The following is a 21286-nucleotide window of genomic DNA, read 5'->3' on the forward strand; positions in this document are numbered from 1 at the left end:
CAAAAATACAATACACTAGGTGGCACAAACAACAAACACTTATTTCTCATATTTCTGGAAGCTAGAAGTCTGAGATTAAGGCCCTAACAAAATCAATGTTTGCTGAATCTGGTTTCTTGGTTTCAGACTGCCAACTGCTCATTGTGTCCTCGCATGGCTTGGAGGGCGAGAGAGCTCTCTTGAGTCTCTTGTATAAGGGCACTAATTGCATTCATGAGGGTGCCATCCTCATGACTCAGTCACCTCCCAAAATCCCTGCCTCCTAACATTGGGGGTTAAGGAGGGGCGAGGGCACAAACATTTAGTTCATAACGCTGATGTCCATTAAACTGTTCCTTTTACTGATCTTGTTGACTGACCTGAAAAATTGCATTGTGTTAGGTCACAATTGGATTTAGTAGGACCAGTTTTGAAGTAAAAGAGTCAGAAAAGTATCTTTACCAAAAGAAAAGGGAGATTATAGTCCTTGGATTTAGAACAACCAAGAAATCAGGGTAACTAATTCTGAGCAGTCTTCCTGACAGTTGTAAAATACAACCATTAAGCAATGCCAAATCATTGTTTTGATAGTCTGCCTTCAAAATAAATTATTCTTGTCCCTTTAGCTTCCTGAAGACTAATCAAAGGAAACATAAAGCAACAATTAGCTGGAGGATTTCCCTTAGTTTTCACATCTCTTCTGGAAACATTTATGGTAACAGAAATGAATTAAAAATACATGACAGAGAGAAGGACAGATAGGGGACAGACAGAAAGGGAGAGAGATGAGAAGCATCAATTCTTCCTTGTGACACCTTAGTTGTTCATTGACTGCTTTCTCATATGTGCCTTGACCGGGGGGGGGGGGGGACTACAGCAGACTAAGTGACCCCTTGCTCAAGCCAGCGACCTTGGGCTTAAGCTGGTGACCTCGGGGTTTCAAACCTGGGTCCTCCGTGTCCCAGTCTGACGCTCCATCCACTGCGCCACTGCTGGTCAGACAGGGCTAAAGTTCTTATGAATCATCATTAAACAGGAGAGTTGAGAAATAAAATTCATATGACTCATACTTTAAGAATTGCAGTTTGAGGCTTGACCTGTGGTGGCACAGTGAATAAAGTATGTTGACCTGAATGCTGAGATTGCTGATTCAAACCCTGGGCACAAATGGGAGTTGATGCTTTCTGCTCCTCCCCCCTTCTCTCTCTCCTTCTCTCTCTCCTTTCTAAAAAGATGAATAAATAAAATCTTTTTAAAGAGTTAAATAAAAAAAGGAATTGAAATTTGAGAGAGAGCTAATATCTGTAAGCAAGTGAGTGCTGAGTTGTTGGTCATATAAAATCTTTAGTATTATAAAGGTTGAACTATCAGATAATAGACTCTGGAGACTGCTTTATTGTGGGTGGGGTAGTCAAATCTAGAAAACTAAATAAGCTCAAAAAGGAGAAGTTCATAATTCTGTGCAGAGATGGATTATTGGAAGCCATAAGGAAAATTAAACTTTTCATTCTTTCAAATTTTAGAAAATGTGCTTGTATCACTCGGCCTGTGCCACCTCATCACAGAGCCTTGGGAGGGGCCTGTGCAGGTAAGGACCCCAAAGCCTGAGCCTCTGAAATTCCTGGCCAGTCTGCCTCCCTTTATGTGTCTGCTCATTATATTTATAACACTTCTAATCCAGGAAAGATTGAAAACATTAGCAGAGCTCTGTCTTCATTTGAGAAATGCAAAGATAACTTCATCTGCAGATTATCAGTTTAACAAATTGGTGATCTTAGAGAATCTTTTTGATACTTTTTATACTCTGTGAAACACAATTTGTATTTATTATTGCATGTTCATGCTTTCAAAAAATAAATACTTTTGGTGTATTAAACTGTTATGATTCCCAAAAGTCACTTAGTGAGGCCAGGAAATAAACGTCTGAAGGTATAAAATATAGAACAACCTTCTCTGCCCTGTGGGGGTGCAGGGAGGGCTTAGTAGATGGTAGAGTGCTATCTTCTCACATTTGTTGCCTAAGTGGATTTATAAATATCAGATGACTGTGGAGTAACCACTTCAGTCTTCCCTGAGCCACTTAGGCATCTGTGTAGCAGCTGTTAGAGAACGTTTTGTGCAGGGATTCCTAGATTCCCACACCTTGAGATTCAGAACCAGAGACCAGAACCCAGGTTCAGAAACACTTTTAGCTATTTGCCCAGAGCTGATTAAAAGTCTGGATAAGTGATTCACAGTGCCTACTCTAAAAAAAAAAAAAAAAAAAAAGGAAATAACAAATATATTAATACGTTAGTTTCTGCTGAGAAATATAACTATCAAATATTGGCAATGATTCTGAACTTTTAGTCTTGAAAGCCATATTGAGGTCAGGGGTTAGAATAAAGGGCAATGAATGAAGAGTCTTAAATTAAAATGTTGTCAAGCTCTCAAAGCTTGATGCTCCATCTCCATTATAAGGATGTTGCCTGAGACACAACCCACACCACAGGAGACAGTGAGGAAACACTCTCAGGTTTATTCTTCGTCATCTCTCCCCTCTTAGCGCTCTTCACCATTACATCACGTGTCTATTTTGGTGTCTGACATCTGTAGTAACGATTTCTTATTTTACACTAATAAAGGTTTAAGGCCATTATTTCTTGGCACCTTAATCTTAGCGAGAACCAGTTGGAACATAGAATGGTCAACAACCATGCCTTCCATTTAGTATGTGATTCTTATTGGCATCAATGTCAGACAATGACATTTCTTCATTTTGTCTTGAGAGGCTACCGGATCTGAGTTGACTGTTATCATCTATTTAAAATCTATAGTTCTTACCACTGGTAAAATAATTTTACTTGGCTGAGATTGTCACTTGGAGAATATCAATGAAAGTTCTCAGAAAACTGAAAATGGTTTCTTTTATTTTCTACTGGGGACTACCTGGTGAGAAGTTCAACCACTGATGGCCTTCCAGTCTATTGGCCACCATCAAACATTTAAAGATGTGCTGCAGGGCATTTCTTTGAAAATTTTGAGAATTTATTTTACTGTAAGAAGTTCTATCACCCGAAAATTTTAATTGTCCAGTTGTCTGAGTAACAGAATACCCTGGAAATTTCTCTAAATTTATGAATACATGTAACTTATATGAAAACAACTTGGCCTGACCTGTGGTGGTGCAGTGGATAAAGCGTCGACCTGGAAATGCTGAGGTCGCCGGTTCGAAACCCTGGGCTTGCCTGGTCAAGGCACATATGGGAGTTGATGCTTCCAACTCCTCCCCCCTTCTCTCTCTCTCTGGCTCTCCTCTCTCTCTCTCCCTCTCCTCTCTAAAATGAATAATAATAAAAAAAATTAAAAAGAAAACTTTATATTCAGTTCTGGAACACCAGTCATCCTTCTTGTACTCAAATGATTAAAAAAAAAAAACAGAAAAGATGAAGGGGAATAAAACTTCTCTGCAGTTTACAATAAACATACAAGGTTTATTCAAATTAGTTTATTCACCATAAACATTTGCCCATGAACATTTTTTCTGTTAAAAATGGCAATTGGTTATATACTCTCTAAATGATATCTTTGCAACCCTAAGACTTGAAAATGGATGTGAAGCCATCTGCAGAGTGTCTGGCAGTATCGTGTTTGGTACTACTTTCTCACAAAGCTGTGCACTAATTTGAGAACAGCTGTGGAGAGGGGGATTGTCTGTGGAGCCAGAATAACTTGCATATCTTGGCTTCCCTGCTTTCTGGCCCTGTGAACTTGAGCAAGCTACTTGACCTCTTTCAATCCTTAAATCTGTCAAATAAGGATATTAACACTGTGGAGTCACATTTTACCTAGATGTTAGGTTCTTAAGGGGAAAATTTATTCATAGTCAAATCACCCTTAAATTCTTTCATCCATTTTTTTTGTATTTTTCTGAAGCTGGAAATGGGAAGAGACAGTCAAACAGACTCCCGCATGCGCCCGACCAACCGGGATCCACCCAGCACGCCCCCCAGGGGCGATGCTCTGCCCACCAGGGGGTGATGCTCTGCCCCTCCGGGGCATCGATCTGCCGCGACCAGAGCCAGTCTAGCGCCTGGGGCAGAGGCCAAGGAGCCATCCCCAGCGCCCGGGCCATCTTTGCTCCAATGGAGCCTTGGCTGCGGGAGGGGAAGAGAGAGACAGAGAGGAAGGAGGGGGGGGGGGGGTGGAGAAGCAAATGGGCGCTTCTCCTATGTGCCCTGGCCGGGAATCGAACCCGGGTCCCCCGCACGCCAGGCCGACGCTCTACCGCTGAGCCAACCGGCCAGGGCCTCTTTCGTCCATTATTAACTCACCAGGACATCAGCCACATGGGTAGCTCAGAAGTTAAACATGTCTCTTATTTTTCCTTGTACTTCCATGTGGCTTCCCTTTCTCTGAAAATAGGGTATCAATGTCTTATTAAGAGGAAGGGCTGGGTTGGGGAGAAGGGTGAAAGAGGGGCAGATATACGGTAATAGAAAATGATTTGACTTTGAGTGAATGGGTATTCAACATAATAAACAGTTTAAATGCTATAGAAACGTTTACCTGAAACTTATGTACTCTTATTGATCAATGTCATCCTGTTAAATTGAATTTTCTAAATAAAATAAAATTTTTTTTAAAAAAGAGGAAGGGCCATGCATGACCCATGGTAGCGCAGTGGATAAATCATCTACCTGAAATGCTGAGGTCTCCTGTTCAAAACCCCAGTCTTACCTGATCAAGGCACCAATGAGAAACAACTACTACTGAGTTTATGCTTCCTGATCCTCCCTCTCATCCTTTCTCCCTTTCTCCTCTAAAATCAACAAATAAAATCTCTTTAAAAAAAGGGGAGAAAAAAAGAGGAAGGGCCAAAATGTCCAGTTTGAGAGACTAGAAGGACATGTCTTATCTGAATATCTGTTTCACTCTTCTCCCGTCTCTCTCCACCCACACTCTCTAGACCAGGGGTCCCCAAACTACAAGCCGCAGGCCACATGCGGCCCCCTGAGGCCATTTATCCGGCCCCTCCACACTTCTGGAAAGGGCACCTCTTTCATTGGTGGTCAGTGAGAGGAACACAAGATGCATCCGTATCCTGTGCTCCTGGAGTACTTACTGTATGTGGTGGCGCTGCAAAGCGCGGCATCGCTCACGTACAATACTACTTCCAGTGACGCAGGACACTTGCGTCACAGCTCTGGAAGCGCATCATATCACTTGTTACGGCTAGCAGTGACAAATATGGAACCAGACATTGACCATCTCATTAGCCAAAAGCAGGCCCATAGTTCCCATTGAAATACTGGTCAGTTTGTTGATTTAAATTTACTTGTTCTTTATTTTAAATATTGTATTTGTTCCCGTTTTGTTTTTTTACTTTAAAATAAGATATGTGCAGTGTGCATAGGGATTTGTTCATAGTTTTTTTTTATAGTCCGGCCCTCCAATGATCTGAGAGACAGTGAACTGGCCCCCTGTGTAAAAAGTTTGGGGACCCCTGCTCTAGACCTACTATAGTTAAATGATAGTGAAATAGAGGAGTATAGTTTCTAACTCTTAACTCCTACCTCATTGGGTTACTTTCTATCTATATAATATTTATGCATAATAAATACTGGGTGGCATTATTTTGTTACTGCTAGCCTTGTGCATCTTTCTCACAGTTGTTAGTATACCAGTGATTATCAAAACCACATGGCTATTAACTTTCATTTTTGAAAATTTATGAAATAATTTATATTCATCCAGGTTTTATAACTTGCTTGTGTTGTGTGCATAGGAGTCTCTAATGTGTTTTAAAATCAAACAAACAAAAAATATTTTTCTAACACGTCAGTTTTTGCTGAGTATAATTTTAATTAAAAGCGTTCATTTAAACAACACTTCTGTAGTAAATTTTAAAATTGTGGTACTGTAAATAAGTATTTCTTTTTAGTCAAATCGAATTATTTTAAGTAAGTGATAGACAAAAGAAGAACTTTTGTTCAAACAGTTGGGGAGGGAAAGAAATACAAAGGCCTCACTTGACTTGCCTGGGAGTTGTTGGCAGTCATGGAAACAATCATCTCTAAGCCTCGTTTTATGAACTTCTGCCAGCAATTCTGGCATCCATCCATAACTATAAAAGATGTTTTGTAGCTAACTTGAAAACAATTGTTGACCTCAACCAGCAGACATACATGACAATATTTTTTCCTATTTAACTTGTTCTGCAAAAGTGAAGAAAAATAAAAAACAGTTCAAGAAAGCAGCCAACAGAGACTACTACTAACATCTGTTAATGAAATATTGATACAAAATCCAACATTTTGTTTTCATAAGAAGAGCTATTGAGTGCAAGTTTTAAAAAATTAAAACTGAATCCCAAGACTAGAAAGGCTGAAACAAGGTAGAAATATTTTAATAAATAAATAGTTTCTCTTAAAGATTTAGAACTTTCTCTTTGATAAGTTCAGCATAGGTAACCAGACATTTTAATTACTTTTACTTTATTAAAAACAAACCTTGAAGTAAAAAGAATGAGAGGAAGGAAGGTGGCTAGGAGAAGATACTTCAAATCACAGAAATAAGTATTCAGCCCCCAAGAGACACTACCTATTTATTCATTCATTAAAAGTAATCCTCATTTTAATTTTTTTTAAAAATTTTGCCTTTATAGTTTTGCCAATTCAACTAATTCTCACTTTTTTAGGTGTCTGGGAAACCTTAATAAAACCTGAAGTTAACGGAAGTTATTTTACATAGATATTTTAAATGATTTGAAAATTTAAGAAGTTCCTCAAAGGAACTTTAAATGAGTAGAAAAATTGAAAAGGAGGAAAGTGATTTAACCTGGTTCTGATCTTCCAACCTCAGATTGAACTAACATTTGCCTCAAATGAAAGAAGGCCCTGGCCCTTGAAGAAAATAAACACTCTCAGTGGGCACTGTGGTGTTTGAAAAGCTCAAAGATATGATAAGTACATGGAACATAAATCATCTTTTTATAGTTTTCTCAGATTTTTCCCGTTGCTGGTTTCTAGGGAATATGTCTTCATTTGTTTTGTCTAAAAGGTATGGAACTCATTTAAAAATGACAAGCAACACCAGTCCTAATTGGAGTCTCTTTGAAGGCATAATTTACATGTTGTTAAAAAAAAAAGAAAGACACTTTCAAAACGTGCTTTGAAAGTTTTACAGAATAGCCCCTGGGCAGTTGACTCAGTGGTAGAGGTTGGCCCAGTGTGTGGATTGCCTGGGTTCGATTTCCGGTCAGGGCACAACAGCAGAAGTGACTATTGGCTTCTCCACCACCTCCCTTTCCCTTTACTCACTCTCTCTCTTCCACTCCAACAGCCATGGCTTGATTAGTTCAAGCAAGTTGGTCCCAGGCACTAAGGATGGCTTTGTGGAGCCTGCATCTCAGGTGCTAAAAATAGCTTGGTTGCTGAGCAATTGCTCAAGATGGGCAGAGCATTGGCCCCAGACAGGGGTTGCTGGGTGGATCCTGGTTGGGGCACATGCAGGAGTCTGTCTGTCTGTCTCTCTCTCCTCCTCTCACTAAAAAAAAAAAAAATGTTTTACAGAATAATGTTTGAAATCAAAATCACTGGCAAAAAAAAATTTTCATATTATTTAAATGTCAGTAATAATGCAACAAGAACACACAAGGATCTGTCCTTCTTCCCATTCACTTAGAGGAGTCTGCTTGGCCAGCCTAGTCCCTTCTTTTCCTCTGCTCTCTGAAAATCTGAAAAACCAGGAGGAGAGGAGAAGTGGAAAAGAAAGGCACAAGGGGTTGGGGTTGGAGGTCAGAGGAACACAGAACATATATTGTGGTATGTGAGAGAAGTGTATGGAAAGGAAAAAAGGATATTTTAAAAAATTGCTTAGACCCTCTTCATGGTTTTTAAAATCATAAACAAAACAATTATTTTGAAATTATTCCATGGTGGCCCAGACACCTCTCTAAGATGGAGCCACAGGCTCATTGCTCTGTACAAATATATTTACAGTTGTCAATGAGAACGATCAGCTCAGTCCTACATTCTTCACATAGACACCAGATGTGCCAGTTTCCTTAATGAAGATGTTTACAAATTAAAAATAGAGAACCCACATAGTTAACTGATGTTTGACAGGGGAGCTTGAGGTCTGTAGATTTTTGAATTGTTTTTTGTTTGTTTGTTTGTTTGTTTCATAATTAGATTTGCTTCTAAGGAAGAGAAAAAAATTAAGAATAGCATGTACTGCTTAGGAGTGATAAAGTCTAGCATAGTGAAAGACTAATTTGCATGTCCATGTACATATAAATAAATAAGTCAAAGAAAAGATGCTATGTTTTATGAAAGATTTTCCTCTCCTTCCCAGAAGCATGAAACATTATTTCATAGTTAAGTTCTGGTGGGACTTTCTCATAGGAACTTTCAAAATCCTTGAAATTGTGGTTCTTTGCTTTCCTTTAATCTGTCTGTTTATTTCTATTCCTGGTTCTTCAAACTGTTGGCAGTGGTGAAAACAGCACCAGGTGTTAGACCAGTGGAGTCAGGCTGGGCCAGTCAGCAACCCCAGTACTTGAGTTCTGGCTGAGAAAGAGTTCAGAGACTCAAACTGTAACAGAAAGTTTGTTTAGAAAGTCACAGATGTAGAATTGAGCGATAGAAGAAATAGGCTAGGAAGCAAGTGTCAGAGGCAAAAGAAGGGTCCTTGGAGCTTAGGAGAGAGAAGGGTAAAGGTAACTCATCCGGGAGTGGAGGGGGGGTGGAGAGAGGGAAGGTAATGGTGCTGGTGTGCTTCCTGGAGGGGCAGCCACACTGGGTCCTCTGTCTTTTTTTTTTTTTTTTTTTAATTTTTAAAAATTTATTTATTTATTTATTTATTTATTTATTTATTTATTTACAGAGACAGAGAGTGAGTCAGAGAGAGGGATAGACAGGGACAGACAGACAGGAACGGAGAGAGATGAAAAGCATCAATCATTAGTTTTTCATTGCGCGTTGCAACACCTTAGTTGTTCATTGATTGCTTTCTCATATGTACCTTGACCGCAAGTCAGCAGACCGAGTAACCCTTTGTTGGACCCAGTGACCTTGGGTTCAAGTTGGTAGGCTTCTGCTCAAACCAGATGAGCCCATGCTCAAGCTGGTGACCTCGGGGTCTCAAACCTGGGTCCTCTGCATCCCAGTCCGACACTCGATCCACTGCGCCACCGTCTGGTCAGGCTGGGTCCTCTGTCTTGACAGTATTTTTCTGGAGGTCTCAGGGAAGAATCCCAATAGAATATTCATCAGTTTTCTGGGTGTGTCCCTTCAGGGTCCTGATTGGTCAGCACCAGGGCAGGCAGTTATTAGTCAATACAATTGGTCCTGTTGTGGCCATGGCATCACTTGCCTGGTTTTGCTGCTTTTCTGGGCCTGGAGCTGAAACACAACAGAAGTCTAGATGTTTTCCCTAGGAGTTAATGCTTAAGGTAGTGGTTATGCAAGCACCAGCTTGGGAGTTGCATAAGGGCCACTCTTCAGACCCCTTGTTTCTCCTCCAGAAGGTCTACCGCACGACTAGCAACATGCCAGGGGAGGAAAGGTCAAGTCATGAACTGCATGACCAGCAATACGATAGATCAGAGTCAGAGGGTCTGAGCCACATGACCAACAATAAGCCAGAAGAGAAAAGATCACCCTGGGGACAAGGTCCTTGTTTTCCCAGTTTTGCCATTGCAGGCATCTGGGGCTTTCCAACCTGATGACCTGTACCTGGCCCGTCGTTCTTATTCTGCTCATATCTAACTGCATACTGCAAAACCAACCAGGTTGTAAGTCTAGAGCAGTGGTTTTTAGCTGGTTATGATTTCTCCACTTCTGTCTTTAGGGGACATTTGATAATATCTCAAAACATTTTTGATTGTTATTAATGGGGATGGTGTAGGAGGGGGGATGCTACTGGAATCTACTGGGTAGAAGCCAGGGATACTGCAAAACATCCTACAAGGCACAGGACAGCCTCCACAACAAAGAATGATCCAACCCAAAATGTCAATGGTGTCAAGATTGAGAGACCCTGGTCTAGCACCTCCACTCGAAGATTACCTTATTGTCCTGCTTCCCCAGTCACAGAATCTGCTTCAGAGCCTGTCCTTTGCCTCCATTATAACCACCAGTTCCTCAATCTATCCCGTCTTCATTAGACCTATGGACCTTTCCACCTGACCTCTTTGTTAATGTGAACTCCTTCCACAGTTCAGCTTTGGTGGTCATTATGTGGGGCCCAGTATAGTATATAATACATCTTGAGGGCTTTGGGTATAGACTCATTGAGTTCAAATCCCAGATTTACCACTTACTACTTGTTTAACAAGGACCAAGTTTCTTACCCTCTCTGTGCCTTTGTTTCCTCACCTGAAAAAAGTGAATAAAAATGGTACCCTACCATAGAGAATTGCTGTAAGAGTTAAATAAGTCATCATTTGTAGGCCACTGGGAATGTTGCCTAACATTCTTAGTAAATATTATCTATTGTTCCTTTACAAGAACCCATTAAGATCCATGTTTCCAACTCACTTCCTCCTATCTCATAAAGCTAGAAGGTATGATTTTTTTCTTAAATGTTTGTGTAAGCTATGAGTTTTTTCCATTTCTCTCATGGCTAAGGTCTCTAAATGTGGCAAAGCAGGAAGTACCCTGCTTTTCTCTCTCTGGTTTTGACTACCTATATCCCTTCCTAAAGCAAAAAGCACTTGGCTGTACAAAAGTTTGGGCGAGGGCACATATTCCAAAACATTGTCCTGTATGACACATAGTTCTCAGTCTATAGATGGAAACTGATAAATAAATAGATGGAATGATGTTAAACAGATGGGCAGCACTTGAGTTTCTGGGATGAGTGACCATGTGGATTGTGGTACTTTTCACTGTGTGGGCTTTATGGAAAGAAAACACAGTTTTGAGGTAAGTATATGAGTTTATTTTTGCTGTAAGTTTGTGGTTCTTATAGGAAATGGAAATATAAATATCCTGTAGAAAGAAGAGTTTATAGATTTAGTATCAGGAGAGAAATTAGAGCTGGAGATACAGACTTAGGACTTTTGAGCAAATAAATGATAGTTGTGTCCATGAGAGCATGACAAATCATATAGAAAGGAGTTAGCTGAGTCAGAAAAGCAGTTTCTGGGCAGATGGATGGGAAGAATGAGGAGAAAGAACCCACAGGGTGGCAGAAAGAAGAATAGGAGAAAGTCAGGTCACACAATCCAAGGAAATCAACAGAGTCAAGTGTCATAGAAAAATCAAGTAAGATAAACACTGAAAACTGTTCATTGGATGGCAAGAGAAAGTTTGTTTTTGCCTTGATGAAAACAAAGTCTGTAGATTTTAGGAAGACAAAAGACAGATAATAATGTGAAACAGCATCTCTAGTAAACTGTAGAAATATATTCAAGAAATAACCTTCATTAGATTTTTATGATCAGATTAATTTGGTCTTAGGTTATTTCACATATGATTTTTTTTTCATATATGATTTTAGGGGTGAATAATGAAGGTCAGCAGTTAGATTGTTTTACCTAAATTGTTCACCCAAGAAAACAGTAAGAATGCTTTGTATTCTGATGGTAATTAATTAACACCGATACAGTATTGTATACTGACAACACCTTCTCCAAAGAATTGCTTGCCTTCAGGAAACCTTCATTTACTGGTTTGATTTGACCCCATTTACTAGATTCCTGTCATTAGTATACAATATAAAATGGTATTATTTATTTGTTAAACAAACATCATGCCTTGCTTTATGCCAGGCATTGTTCTATGTGTTTGGACTATATCAGAGAATAGGACAAGTAAAAGACTTTCCATAGTAGCATTTGTAGTTCAGAGATGTATACTTATAGGAAGTGATTTAAATTCTTTTTAGTCCTGGCTAAAGGACTAAAAATAGCCCAGTTGGTTAGAGTATCATCTTGATATGAAAAGGTTGCCAGTTCAATCCCCAATCAGGGTACATACAGAAACAGATTGATGTTTCTGTATCTCTCTCTCTTCCTCTCTCTCTGATATCTATAAATAAAATTTTTATTTTATTTTATTTTATTTTTGTATTTTTCTGAAGTGAGAAGCAAGGAGGCAGAAAGACAGACTCCCACATGTGCCCAACCGGGATCTACCCGGCAAGCCCACTAGGGGGCGATGCTCTGCCCATCTGGGGCTTTTGCTCTGTTGCAACCTGAGCCATTCTAGCGCCTGAGATGGAGGCCATGGAGCCATCCTCAGCGCCCGGGCCAACTTTGCTCCAATGGAGCCTTGGCTGTGGGAAGGGAAGAGAGATAAAGAGAAAGGAGAAGGGGGAGGGTGGAGAAGTAGATGGGTGCTTCTCCTGTGTGCCCTGGCTGGGAATCAAACCTGGTACATCCACACATCAGGTTGATGCTCTACCACTAAGCCAATTGGCCAGGGCCTAAAAAATTTTTTTTTCTTTTTAAACAGTCATTAAACTGGACTGTAGAATGACATCCATACGACAAAGTGATACACGTGCATATCAACAATTGGTTGTTCAAGTCTTTGTCTGTTCAGGAGGTATATGAATGTCTAATAACTATGTTGTATACTGAAACTAATAGAATATTATATGTCAACTGTAATTGAAAATGCATTTAAAAAAATGTAACGTCTAGCACACTAGTTCACTCTAAATACTGAATTTTATAAAATAAAAAAGTATGTATGAGCTATTTTTAAAATGAAAATTTTATATAAAATTATGGAGATGATGATATCACCATCATCATCATCATTACTGTATAACTATTAGATTACATTAGCCACCATGGCTCATTTCCATATGACGTAAGTATAGTTGGATAAGTTCACAAAGCAATTTACCAAATTTCCCCATGTATAAGACGCACATTTTTTCTAAAAATTTGGGGTCTAAGAACTAGGTACATCTTATACAGTGGTTGTACATTTTTTACTTGCATTTCCTGCTTTTTCACGCTTGTTGAGGAGTTGTATGAGTTTTATGATGAATATACTGGAGTTCAATAGCTTTATATGTAGTACTTTTTTTTTTTTTTTTCAAATTTCAGGTCCCAAAATTAAGGTGCATCTTATACATGGGATTGTCTTATACATGGGGAAATACAGTATACCCCTAAATAAGGTGCTAAGAATTATTTTTATTTGGAGAACAACACCCTGAGACACTAGATTACATATTAGCTAAATTAAGGACGGGCACTCTTACTTAACAATCAGGCTTGTGAGAGTTTGTTGTCTATGGTGGAGGGGGTCCTAATAGATTTATAGGTTCTGCTTTGGGAAATGCTTAAAGGGTTTCTTTTAAGAAAGGAAAGAAAATGGAAGAGAAATATAATGATTTGGCTTGGTGTTTCTTATTGTGATACTTTAAAATTGTGTTATGAATTGTGTGAAACTGTCACCAAACTTGAGGCCAGTTTTCTTCAGTATTTCCATTTAAACATTTAAAAATGACCTTATGTACTATTTTAATTGTCCTATCTGTTTTAATCTTCCAGATCATAAGACCTGTGGAGTCTCTGCCCCAAAAGACCAAGTAATCACAGCAATAGAGTATCAAGGTAGAGTACCTTACTAATTTTCAAGGGCTGTGTTGTTTAAATGACTCAAGCGTATGACGCATGTGATGTTATCTTCCTATGTGTTCCATCTTCTACCCCAGTGATTTTCAACCTTTTTTTTTTTTTTTTTTTTTTTTTTTTTTTTGTACTTTTCTTAAGCTGGAAACGGGGAGAGACAGTCAGACAGACTCCCGCATGCGCCCGACCGGGATCCACCCGGCACGCCCACCAGGGGCGATGCTCTGCCCACCAGGGGGCGATGCTCTGCCCCTCCAGGGCGTCGCTTTATTGCGACCAGAGCCAGTCTAGTGCCTGGGACAGAGGCCAAGGAGCCATCCCCAGCGCCCGGGCCATCTTTGCTCCAATGGAGCCTTGGCTGCGGGAGGGGAAGAGAGAGACAGAGAGGAAGGAGGGGGTGGAGGTGGAGAAGCAAATGGGCGCTTCTCCTATGTGCCCTGGCCGGGAATCGAACCCGGGTCCCCCGCACGCCAGGCCGACGCTCTACTGCTGAGCCAACCGGCCAGGGCTTCAACCTTTTTTGAGCTGCGGCACATTTTTACTTTTACAAAATCCTGGGGCACACCACCTACCAAAATGACACTCTAACACAGTACATATTATACATATAGTTAATAATATAGTTTCTAAATGTATTTATACTCACTTAGTGTGAAACCTGAGCCTGTTTCGATGAACACAAAAGGGATATCCTGGCAGGAATGGTAGAAAGACACACACGAAGCTCTTCCTCAACAGTTCTCAGTCTCTCTCTGTTTTTAGTTTTATCGTAGTCAAGCTTGAGAAGCTCAGCTCACATTGATAAGTGGTTGAAAACGGGAGCAATGTCAAAATAGCTTTGTTGGCCAGAATGGGGAACTCCTTGGCAACAGATAACCAAAAACTGTCCAAAGGAAGATCAGCAAACTTTAGCTTTAAAGTTAGATAACATTGTGATGCATTGTATATCATCCTCTGCGGGGGGCCTCTTTTAAAAAGAAAAAGGTCAAATATCTATATATTCCATCAGGATAGACATAACCAGCTGAGGCTGAGGCTTCATCTAGTGGTGGCAACATTTACCTCCAGTCCTGACCAGGATTAGAAATCGGGACCATGGGGAGGAGTAGCAGCTTCAACTACTCGCTGAGGCCACACAATGACAAGTGTGCAGCAGCCCTAGTGGGGACCTTCCTGGGTGTGGATGAGAAGCGGCCTACTATTGGTTCATCGCTAGTGGTCGGGATGAATCCTAGAAGATGATTGGTCAGTGAGCGTTCCCTGTGCCTCCACTCTTCCTGTCGCTGATAGCTGGAGGGATTGTGAGGGGAATGTTTATGTTCGGATGGAGGCGGCTGGCAGCGGGCCGGATAAATAGCCTCTGCAGGCCGTATCCGGCACGCAGGCCATAGTTTGGGGATCCATGTTTCATTTCCTCACGGCACACTGGTTGAAAAACACTGCTCTACCCAACCTCACACTAGTTCTTCTGCCATAAAATGCCATTTCCACCTTGGGAACTCTGTCTCCACCTCCTCTGGAAATTTTGGACCTGTGATTAAAAAGCTAATGTACAAAGAGGGTCTCTTATTATGTAAATCATCTGCAACAAAGCAAATTTAATTTGTGAAACTAGGAAATGGAGATCTTGCCAAGTTTCCAGCCAGCTAGATATGGTAAATGGAAATTTACACTTTAAACCTCATGCTATTTAATGTATTTAAGATGACATTAATATAGCCGGTTTAGGGCTGCCATTTTGCTGTTTATTTTAGCTTCTCTGAAATATTTACAAAAGAGAGTTGATGTTTAATTGGTATAAAGTTTCAGTTTTGCATGATGAAAAATTTCTGGAGATTGGTTGCACAACAATGTGAATATACTTAGCATTACTGAACTGTACAGTTAAAAATTAAGATGTAAAATTATGTGTATTTTAACCCAATTTAAAATTTTTTAAAGGTTCTCATAACCAAAAAATTTTAGGCGCTTCTATAAGTTCCCTTCTAATATTGACCATCCACTATTTTTCTGAAGCCTCTTTTACCTAGAACACAATAATATTAGACAAATAAAGAAGAATGACTGTCTCTTAAATGTGATACTTGTTTAGACAGAGACTGTAAACAATTAAGAAACAAGACGAGAATGTCTGATTCCTCTTCTTCAGGCATGTCTTAGGTTCCTGGAGTTGAAGAGTTACAGATTTTAAGGAAAGACACAAAGATTATAGAAAAGGACTGCAGTGGGGAGGAATTAAATAAATTAGTATTTAAGCAGTACTTAGCACATTGTGTTATATGTGCTTGTTCAGTAAAAATATGCTATAATAAGAGTCAGCCCATCATTCAAAAATGACATCACTAAATAACAAATAACTTAAGTATTTAGGAAGTTCTAATATTTTACATAATTAAGCTATAAAATAGTCACTCATATTATAGCTTGGTTTTAAGTGGGGAGAGGCAGGAAGAGGAAATTAGTGATTGGGAGCAATTTGGGACTATGGAATGCACTTACAAACAGATACACAGGGCTAGGTGAGATGCCAAAGACAGTGCAAAGGCTGAAAGGGGGAGCTCAGTGAGGGGAGATAGGTCAGGATATTTATGAGGGACAAAGGAAGCTTTTACTTTCCTGGAAGTTTCCTTAGTTATATATTACTTTTAAAAAACTTATTGAGGTGAAATACATATAATATAAAATCCAAAATGAACAGTGTAGTGGAATTTAGTACATTCACAGTGTTGTACAACCTCCACCTCTATGCAGTTTCAAAACATTTCCATAGCTCCAGGCTAAAACTCCATACCATTCACATTACTCTTTAACGCATGTTTTGTGTTTACTATAGGAAATCTTTCTATAATTTATTGCAATCAAATATTAGTCTTGCTCCCAAATATGTATTTTCTCTTTCTGTTTCACCTCTCTCTGCTCCTTTTAATTAAGAAATCCATTTTGATTCCATTTCATATGTGCCCCAATCATTCCAACATTAAAGCAAAAATGAATTTCTGTCTACTTCCCCATTTTAGTTTTAGGATGTTGTAAGAAGTAAGATAATTTCACTTGCAGCCTAAAGTATTTTATGATTTCTGTATATGTGTCTTCCATCCAGTTCATTCAGCTTTTTGTCCCTACACGTCTGATGTCAGTAGATCATGACTTAGTTCCGTCTTTTTGCTGCTTCTAACACTTCCCATAGTGCTAGAATAGACTAAGACTGAAAAGAGGGTGGCTCTGTCCAGCTTATAAATTATGTGAACAGTCTTACGTAGAGAGTGTCCAACCCTGCAAGCGATAAATCAGGGTTTAATAGCATGCTTTTCTCCACAGCAATAATCTCAACTAATTCTTTATAACTACTTTAGTAGTATCCATTCTCTTCTTGCATTATATATAAGATTTTAATTTTTTTTTTTTTTTTTTTTACAGAAACAGAGAGAGAGTCAGAGAGAGGAATAGATAGGGACAGACAGACAGGAACGGAGAGAGATGAAAAGCATCAATCATCAGTTTTTCGTTGAGACACCTTAGTTGTTCACTGATTGCTTTCTCATATGTGCCTTGACCATGGGCCTTCAGCAGACCAAGTAACCCTTTGCTCAAGCCAGCAACCAATGGTCCTAGCTGGTGAGCTTTGCTCAAACTAGATAAGCCCGCGCTCAAGCTGGTCACCTCAGGTCTTGAACTTGAGTCCTGCACATCCCAGTCAGACGTTCTATCCACTCTGCCACCGCCTGGTCAGGCATTATATATAAGATTTTGATGATTTTTAACTTGAGCACAGAGAATAAAATCAGAAGATCAGCAGTACAGAATCCTCAAAAAATTAAAATTCTCAGTATAGCAAAAGAGTTATTGTGAATGCTTTATCAAAACAAAGAATTACCTTTTCTCAATGCAAATGAAACACTTTTTGGCAATAAAATAATGCTCTTAATGTAAGAACTCAGTATATTTTCTGTTTCAATATCCCTTATTTTGAGAAAAATATAATTTATCTCTATGTTACTTTCCTTGCTGTCTCAAAAATAACATTTTAGTTCAAATCTGAGTGATTTTTAGGTAAATTTGTGATGGCATAAAGTGTGGATTTCTGTCATGTCAAGGCAGGTTTACAGCTATAACTAAGAGATGTTACCATGTATGAAAGTGATAATGACCATTTATGGAGCATATACTATATACAAAGTACCAGTGGTGAGATTCAAATAATTTAACAACCGATTCTCTGCCCTAATGACCATTGTAAGTATAAAACAATATATACCAAAAGGTAGTTTATCATTTCATGCATTTAATATTTAAATAAAACCTGGCCAGCTGGCTCAGCGGTAGAGCATCGGCCCAGCATGGGGAAGTCCTGGGTTCAATTCCCGGCCAGGGTACCCAGGAGAAGTGCTCATCTGCTTCTCCCCCTCGCCCCTCTCCTTCCTCTCTGTCTCTCTCTTCCCCTCCCACATCCAAGGCTCCACTGGAGCAGAGTTGGCCTGGGTGCTGAGGATGGCTCCATAGCCTTCACCTCAGGTACTAGAATGACTCTGGTTGCAATGGAGCAATGCCCCAGATGGGCAGAGCATCGCACCCTAGTGGGCATGCCGGATGGATCCCAGTCGGGCGCATATGGGAGTCTGTCTCTGTGCCTCCCTGTTTCTCACTTCAAAAAAACACACAAAAAAATAAATAAATAAAAATATTAAAATAAAAACAATAAAAGGGCACACAAAACTAGATTGTTATAAGAAAGAGTTTTAAAATATTAATGAAAATATTAAATAATACCTGATAAAAAATAATAAAACTTTTATTTAAGATATTTCCGTATTGCTTTTTGATTGGTGGCCTCACTTGCAATTTTCTTCACTTTTATCTGAACATCATCAGCTGTATGATTAATCCGTGTGTGTGTGTGTGTGTGATAGAGACAGAGAGGGACAGACAGACAGGAAGGGAGAGAGATGAGAAGCATCAACTCTTCGCTGCAGCACCCTAGTTGTTCATTGATTGCTTTCTCATATGTACCTTGACCGGAGGGCTACAGCACAGCGAGTGACTCCTTGCTCAAGCCAGTAACCTTGGGCTCAAGCTGGTGAGCCTTGCTCAAACCAGATGAGCCCACACTCAAGCTGGCAACCTCGGGGTTTCGAACCTGGGTCCTTCGAGTTACTTTACCTAAAACTAGAGGAGTCTCATACCAATTAATTCACTGGTATATTGCTCAGGCTAAGAGTACTATCACTTTGATTTTCTGAACACTTCAGTTAGAGATGTTAAGTTAGGTGGCCAGGGTGTGGGTAGGTGGTGGAAAGAGGCAGCAACCAACTTTTCACTGTAGGAGTAGGATCCCATTCCTTTACCTATGGACAGAATAAACATTACTACAGGCACTTAGAACACACTGCTGCACAAATGAATGTTAAAAAAGAGTAAGGAGCCTGACCAGGCGGTGGCGCAGTGGATAGAGCGTCAGACTGGGATACAGAGGACCCAGGTTCTTGACCCCAAGGTTGCCAGCTTGAGTGCAGGCTCATCTGGTTTGAGCAAAAGCTCACCAGCTTGGACCCAGGGTCGCTGGCTCAAGCAAGGGGTTACTCAGTCTGCTGAAGGCCCGTGGTCAAGGCACATATGAGAAAGCAATCAGTGAACAACTAAGGAACCACAACGAAAAACTGATGATTGATGCTTCTCATCTCTCTCTGTTCCTTTCTATCCATCTCTGTCTATCCCTCTCTCTGACTCTCTCTTTGTTCCTGTAAAAAAATAAAATAAAATAAAATAAAATAAAATAAAATAAAATAAAATAAAATAAAATAAAATAAAATAAAATAAAATAAAATAAAATAAAATAAAATAAAATAAAAAGAATGGCCTGACCTGTGGTGGTGCAGTGGATAAAGCGTCGACCTGAAAATGCTGAGGTCACCGGTTCGAAACCCTGGGCTTGCCTGGTCAAGGCACATATGGGAGTTGATGCTTCCAGCTCCTCCCCCCTTCTCTCTCTCTGTCTCTCCTCTCTCTCTCTCTCTCTCTCTCCCTCTGTCTCTCCCTCTCTAAAAAAATGAATAAATTAAAAAAAAAAAAAGAATGGCTCAAAAAAGAGTAAGGAATGTAAATTTGTGATTTCCACACTGGGCAGCTGCCCAGGTGCCCACCTTAGAGAGAACCCTGATTACAAGTGCCATTTTAACTGGTTCACCAAACTCAACAAAAAATTAGGTATCGGTTTTGCCGAACTGGTGCGAACCGGCAGAGTCTCACCACTGCAAAGTACCATGTGCTCCAAAGTGTATAAACACATCATCTCATTTAATTCCTACACAACTTTACAAGATGAGTACCTATCTTTTTATTTTTACATATGTGAATATAATGTTTAAAAGTAAGTTAAGTAATTTGTACAATATCATATACCTGGTATATGGCAGAGGTCTAACTCCAAAGCCTGTGCTTTAAACTATGTACTGTGATGGTATAATAACCCTGAGGGCTAGATGCAGAATTATGCTGGCCTGGAATGTTGAATTTGGACTGAGAAGAGAAAGGAGAGTCCATGGTAGTGGGCTTTAAATTTATTTGGTTCTTTATTCTCCTTTCCTTGAAGCACTCCCAAAGAACCACATGGTGAATTCTAAATTCAAATTCTAGGAAATTCTAAATCAAATTCCAAAAAGTTCTAGTTTCTTCTCTTAAGTCTCTGGTCAGATGTCACCTTCCACTTGAGGTGAACTCTGATACCTTGTTTTTTTAAATCACACTCCTGTCCCTTGCATTCCCATGCCTCCCGTACTCTGAGCTACTCTGGTTCCATAACCCTTTTCACCTCCTGCCATGCTATATAATTTGCTTTATGGTGTTTCTTGTGTGACTGACCCCCTACACATTGTAAGATTCAAAACAACAGAGATCCTTGTGTCGCTCACTAACAGCTCCAGATCAATGCCAACACACAGTAAGTACTCAGTATGATTTAGAAAGTTGGACAGACCATTTCTCCATGGTTTACTCAGTCAGCCTCATTCTCATGAGGCTGGAGCAGCATCAGCTGCATTTAGGAAATTCATTAGTTAGATTTTCAAATATAATTTCTGCAAAGGTTTCCCATAGAGCAATGAGGATGGAAATTAGGAAGACTTTACCAAGAGGGGTGTGTATGTGTGTATGTGTCTAGTTAAATATGTAAAACAATAGAGTATAAGTTTATTCCTAAGACCTAAGAGTGTGTGCTAAAAATGAGTGTGGGTGTGTGTTTAATTGTTGGAAACTCAACAAAATACGGGAAGGAAACCTATCTAAAACTCAAGACTCCGGAAGGTCACCACCCATGCTCCTTAATCAACAGAATAGAGCCGTGTTTCCTCAGACAAGGTCCTCAGCACACATTTGATTTTGTGGTGGAATTGTAAACATGTCTGTAAAATGATGTCTCTTTGTAACGTAGATCCTGCTTTTAAAACTTTAGTCATCTTTGAAAACAATTTTAATTTATTTTTTCCCTTGCCTTTCTTTGTCCTACTTTCTATTTTCCATTACCTTTTATTCTATTTCTATATTTCTAGCAATACATGTGGAACTTTAAAAAAAATTAGAAACTACATATTACAGAAAAAACAATCATAATTCTACCAAACAGAAATCATCACTGGGTTAATATTTTCACACATATTTACACAGGCTTTTTCCCCATAGCTATGTGTATATTTTTTTTTATTTTTTTTATTTATTTATTCATTTTAGAGAGGAGAG

General features: G+C 39.5%; 1 protein-coding gene across 1 annotated transcript in view; it reads left to right on the forward strand.

Moving 5' to 3' along the window:
- The window catches only part of JAM2 (junctional adhesion molecule 2), an 82901-nt gene that overhangs the window by 41254 nt on the left and 20361 nt on the right, over positions 1–21286 (forward strand). The window contains exon 3 of the mRNA XM_066369926.1: positions 13478–13540. Within this exon, the coding sequence (XP_066226023.1) occupies positions 13478–13540 (63 nt within the window). The remainder of the gene's footprint in view (positions 1–13477; positions 13541–21286) is intronic.

This window comes from Saccopteryx leptura, chromosome 2 (assembly GCF_036850995.1).
Source record: "Saccopteryx leptura isolate mSacLep1 chromosome 2, mSacLep1_pri_phased_curated, whole genome shotgun sequence".
NCBI lineage: Eukaryota > Metazoa > Chordata > Mammalia > Chiroptera > Emballonuridae > Saccopteryx > Saccopteryx leptura.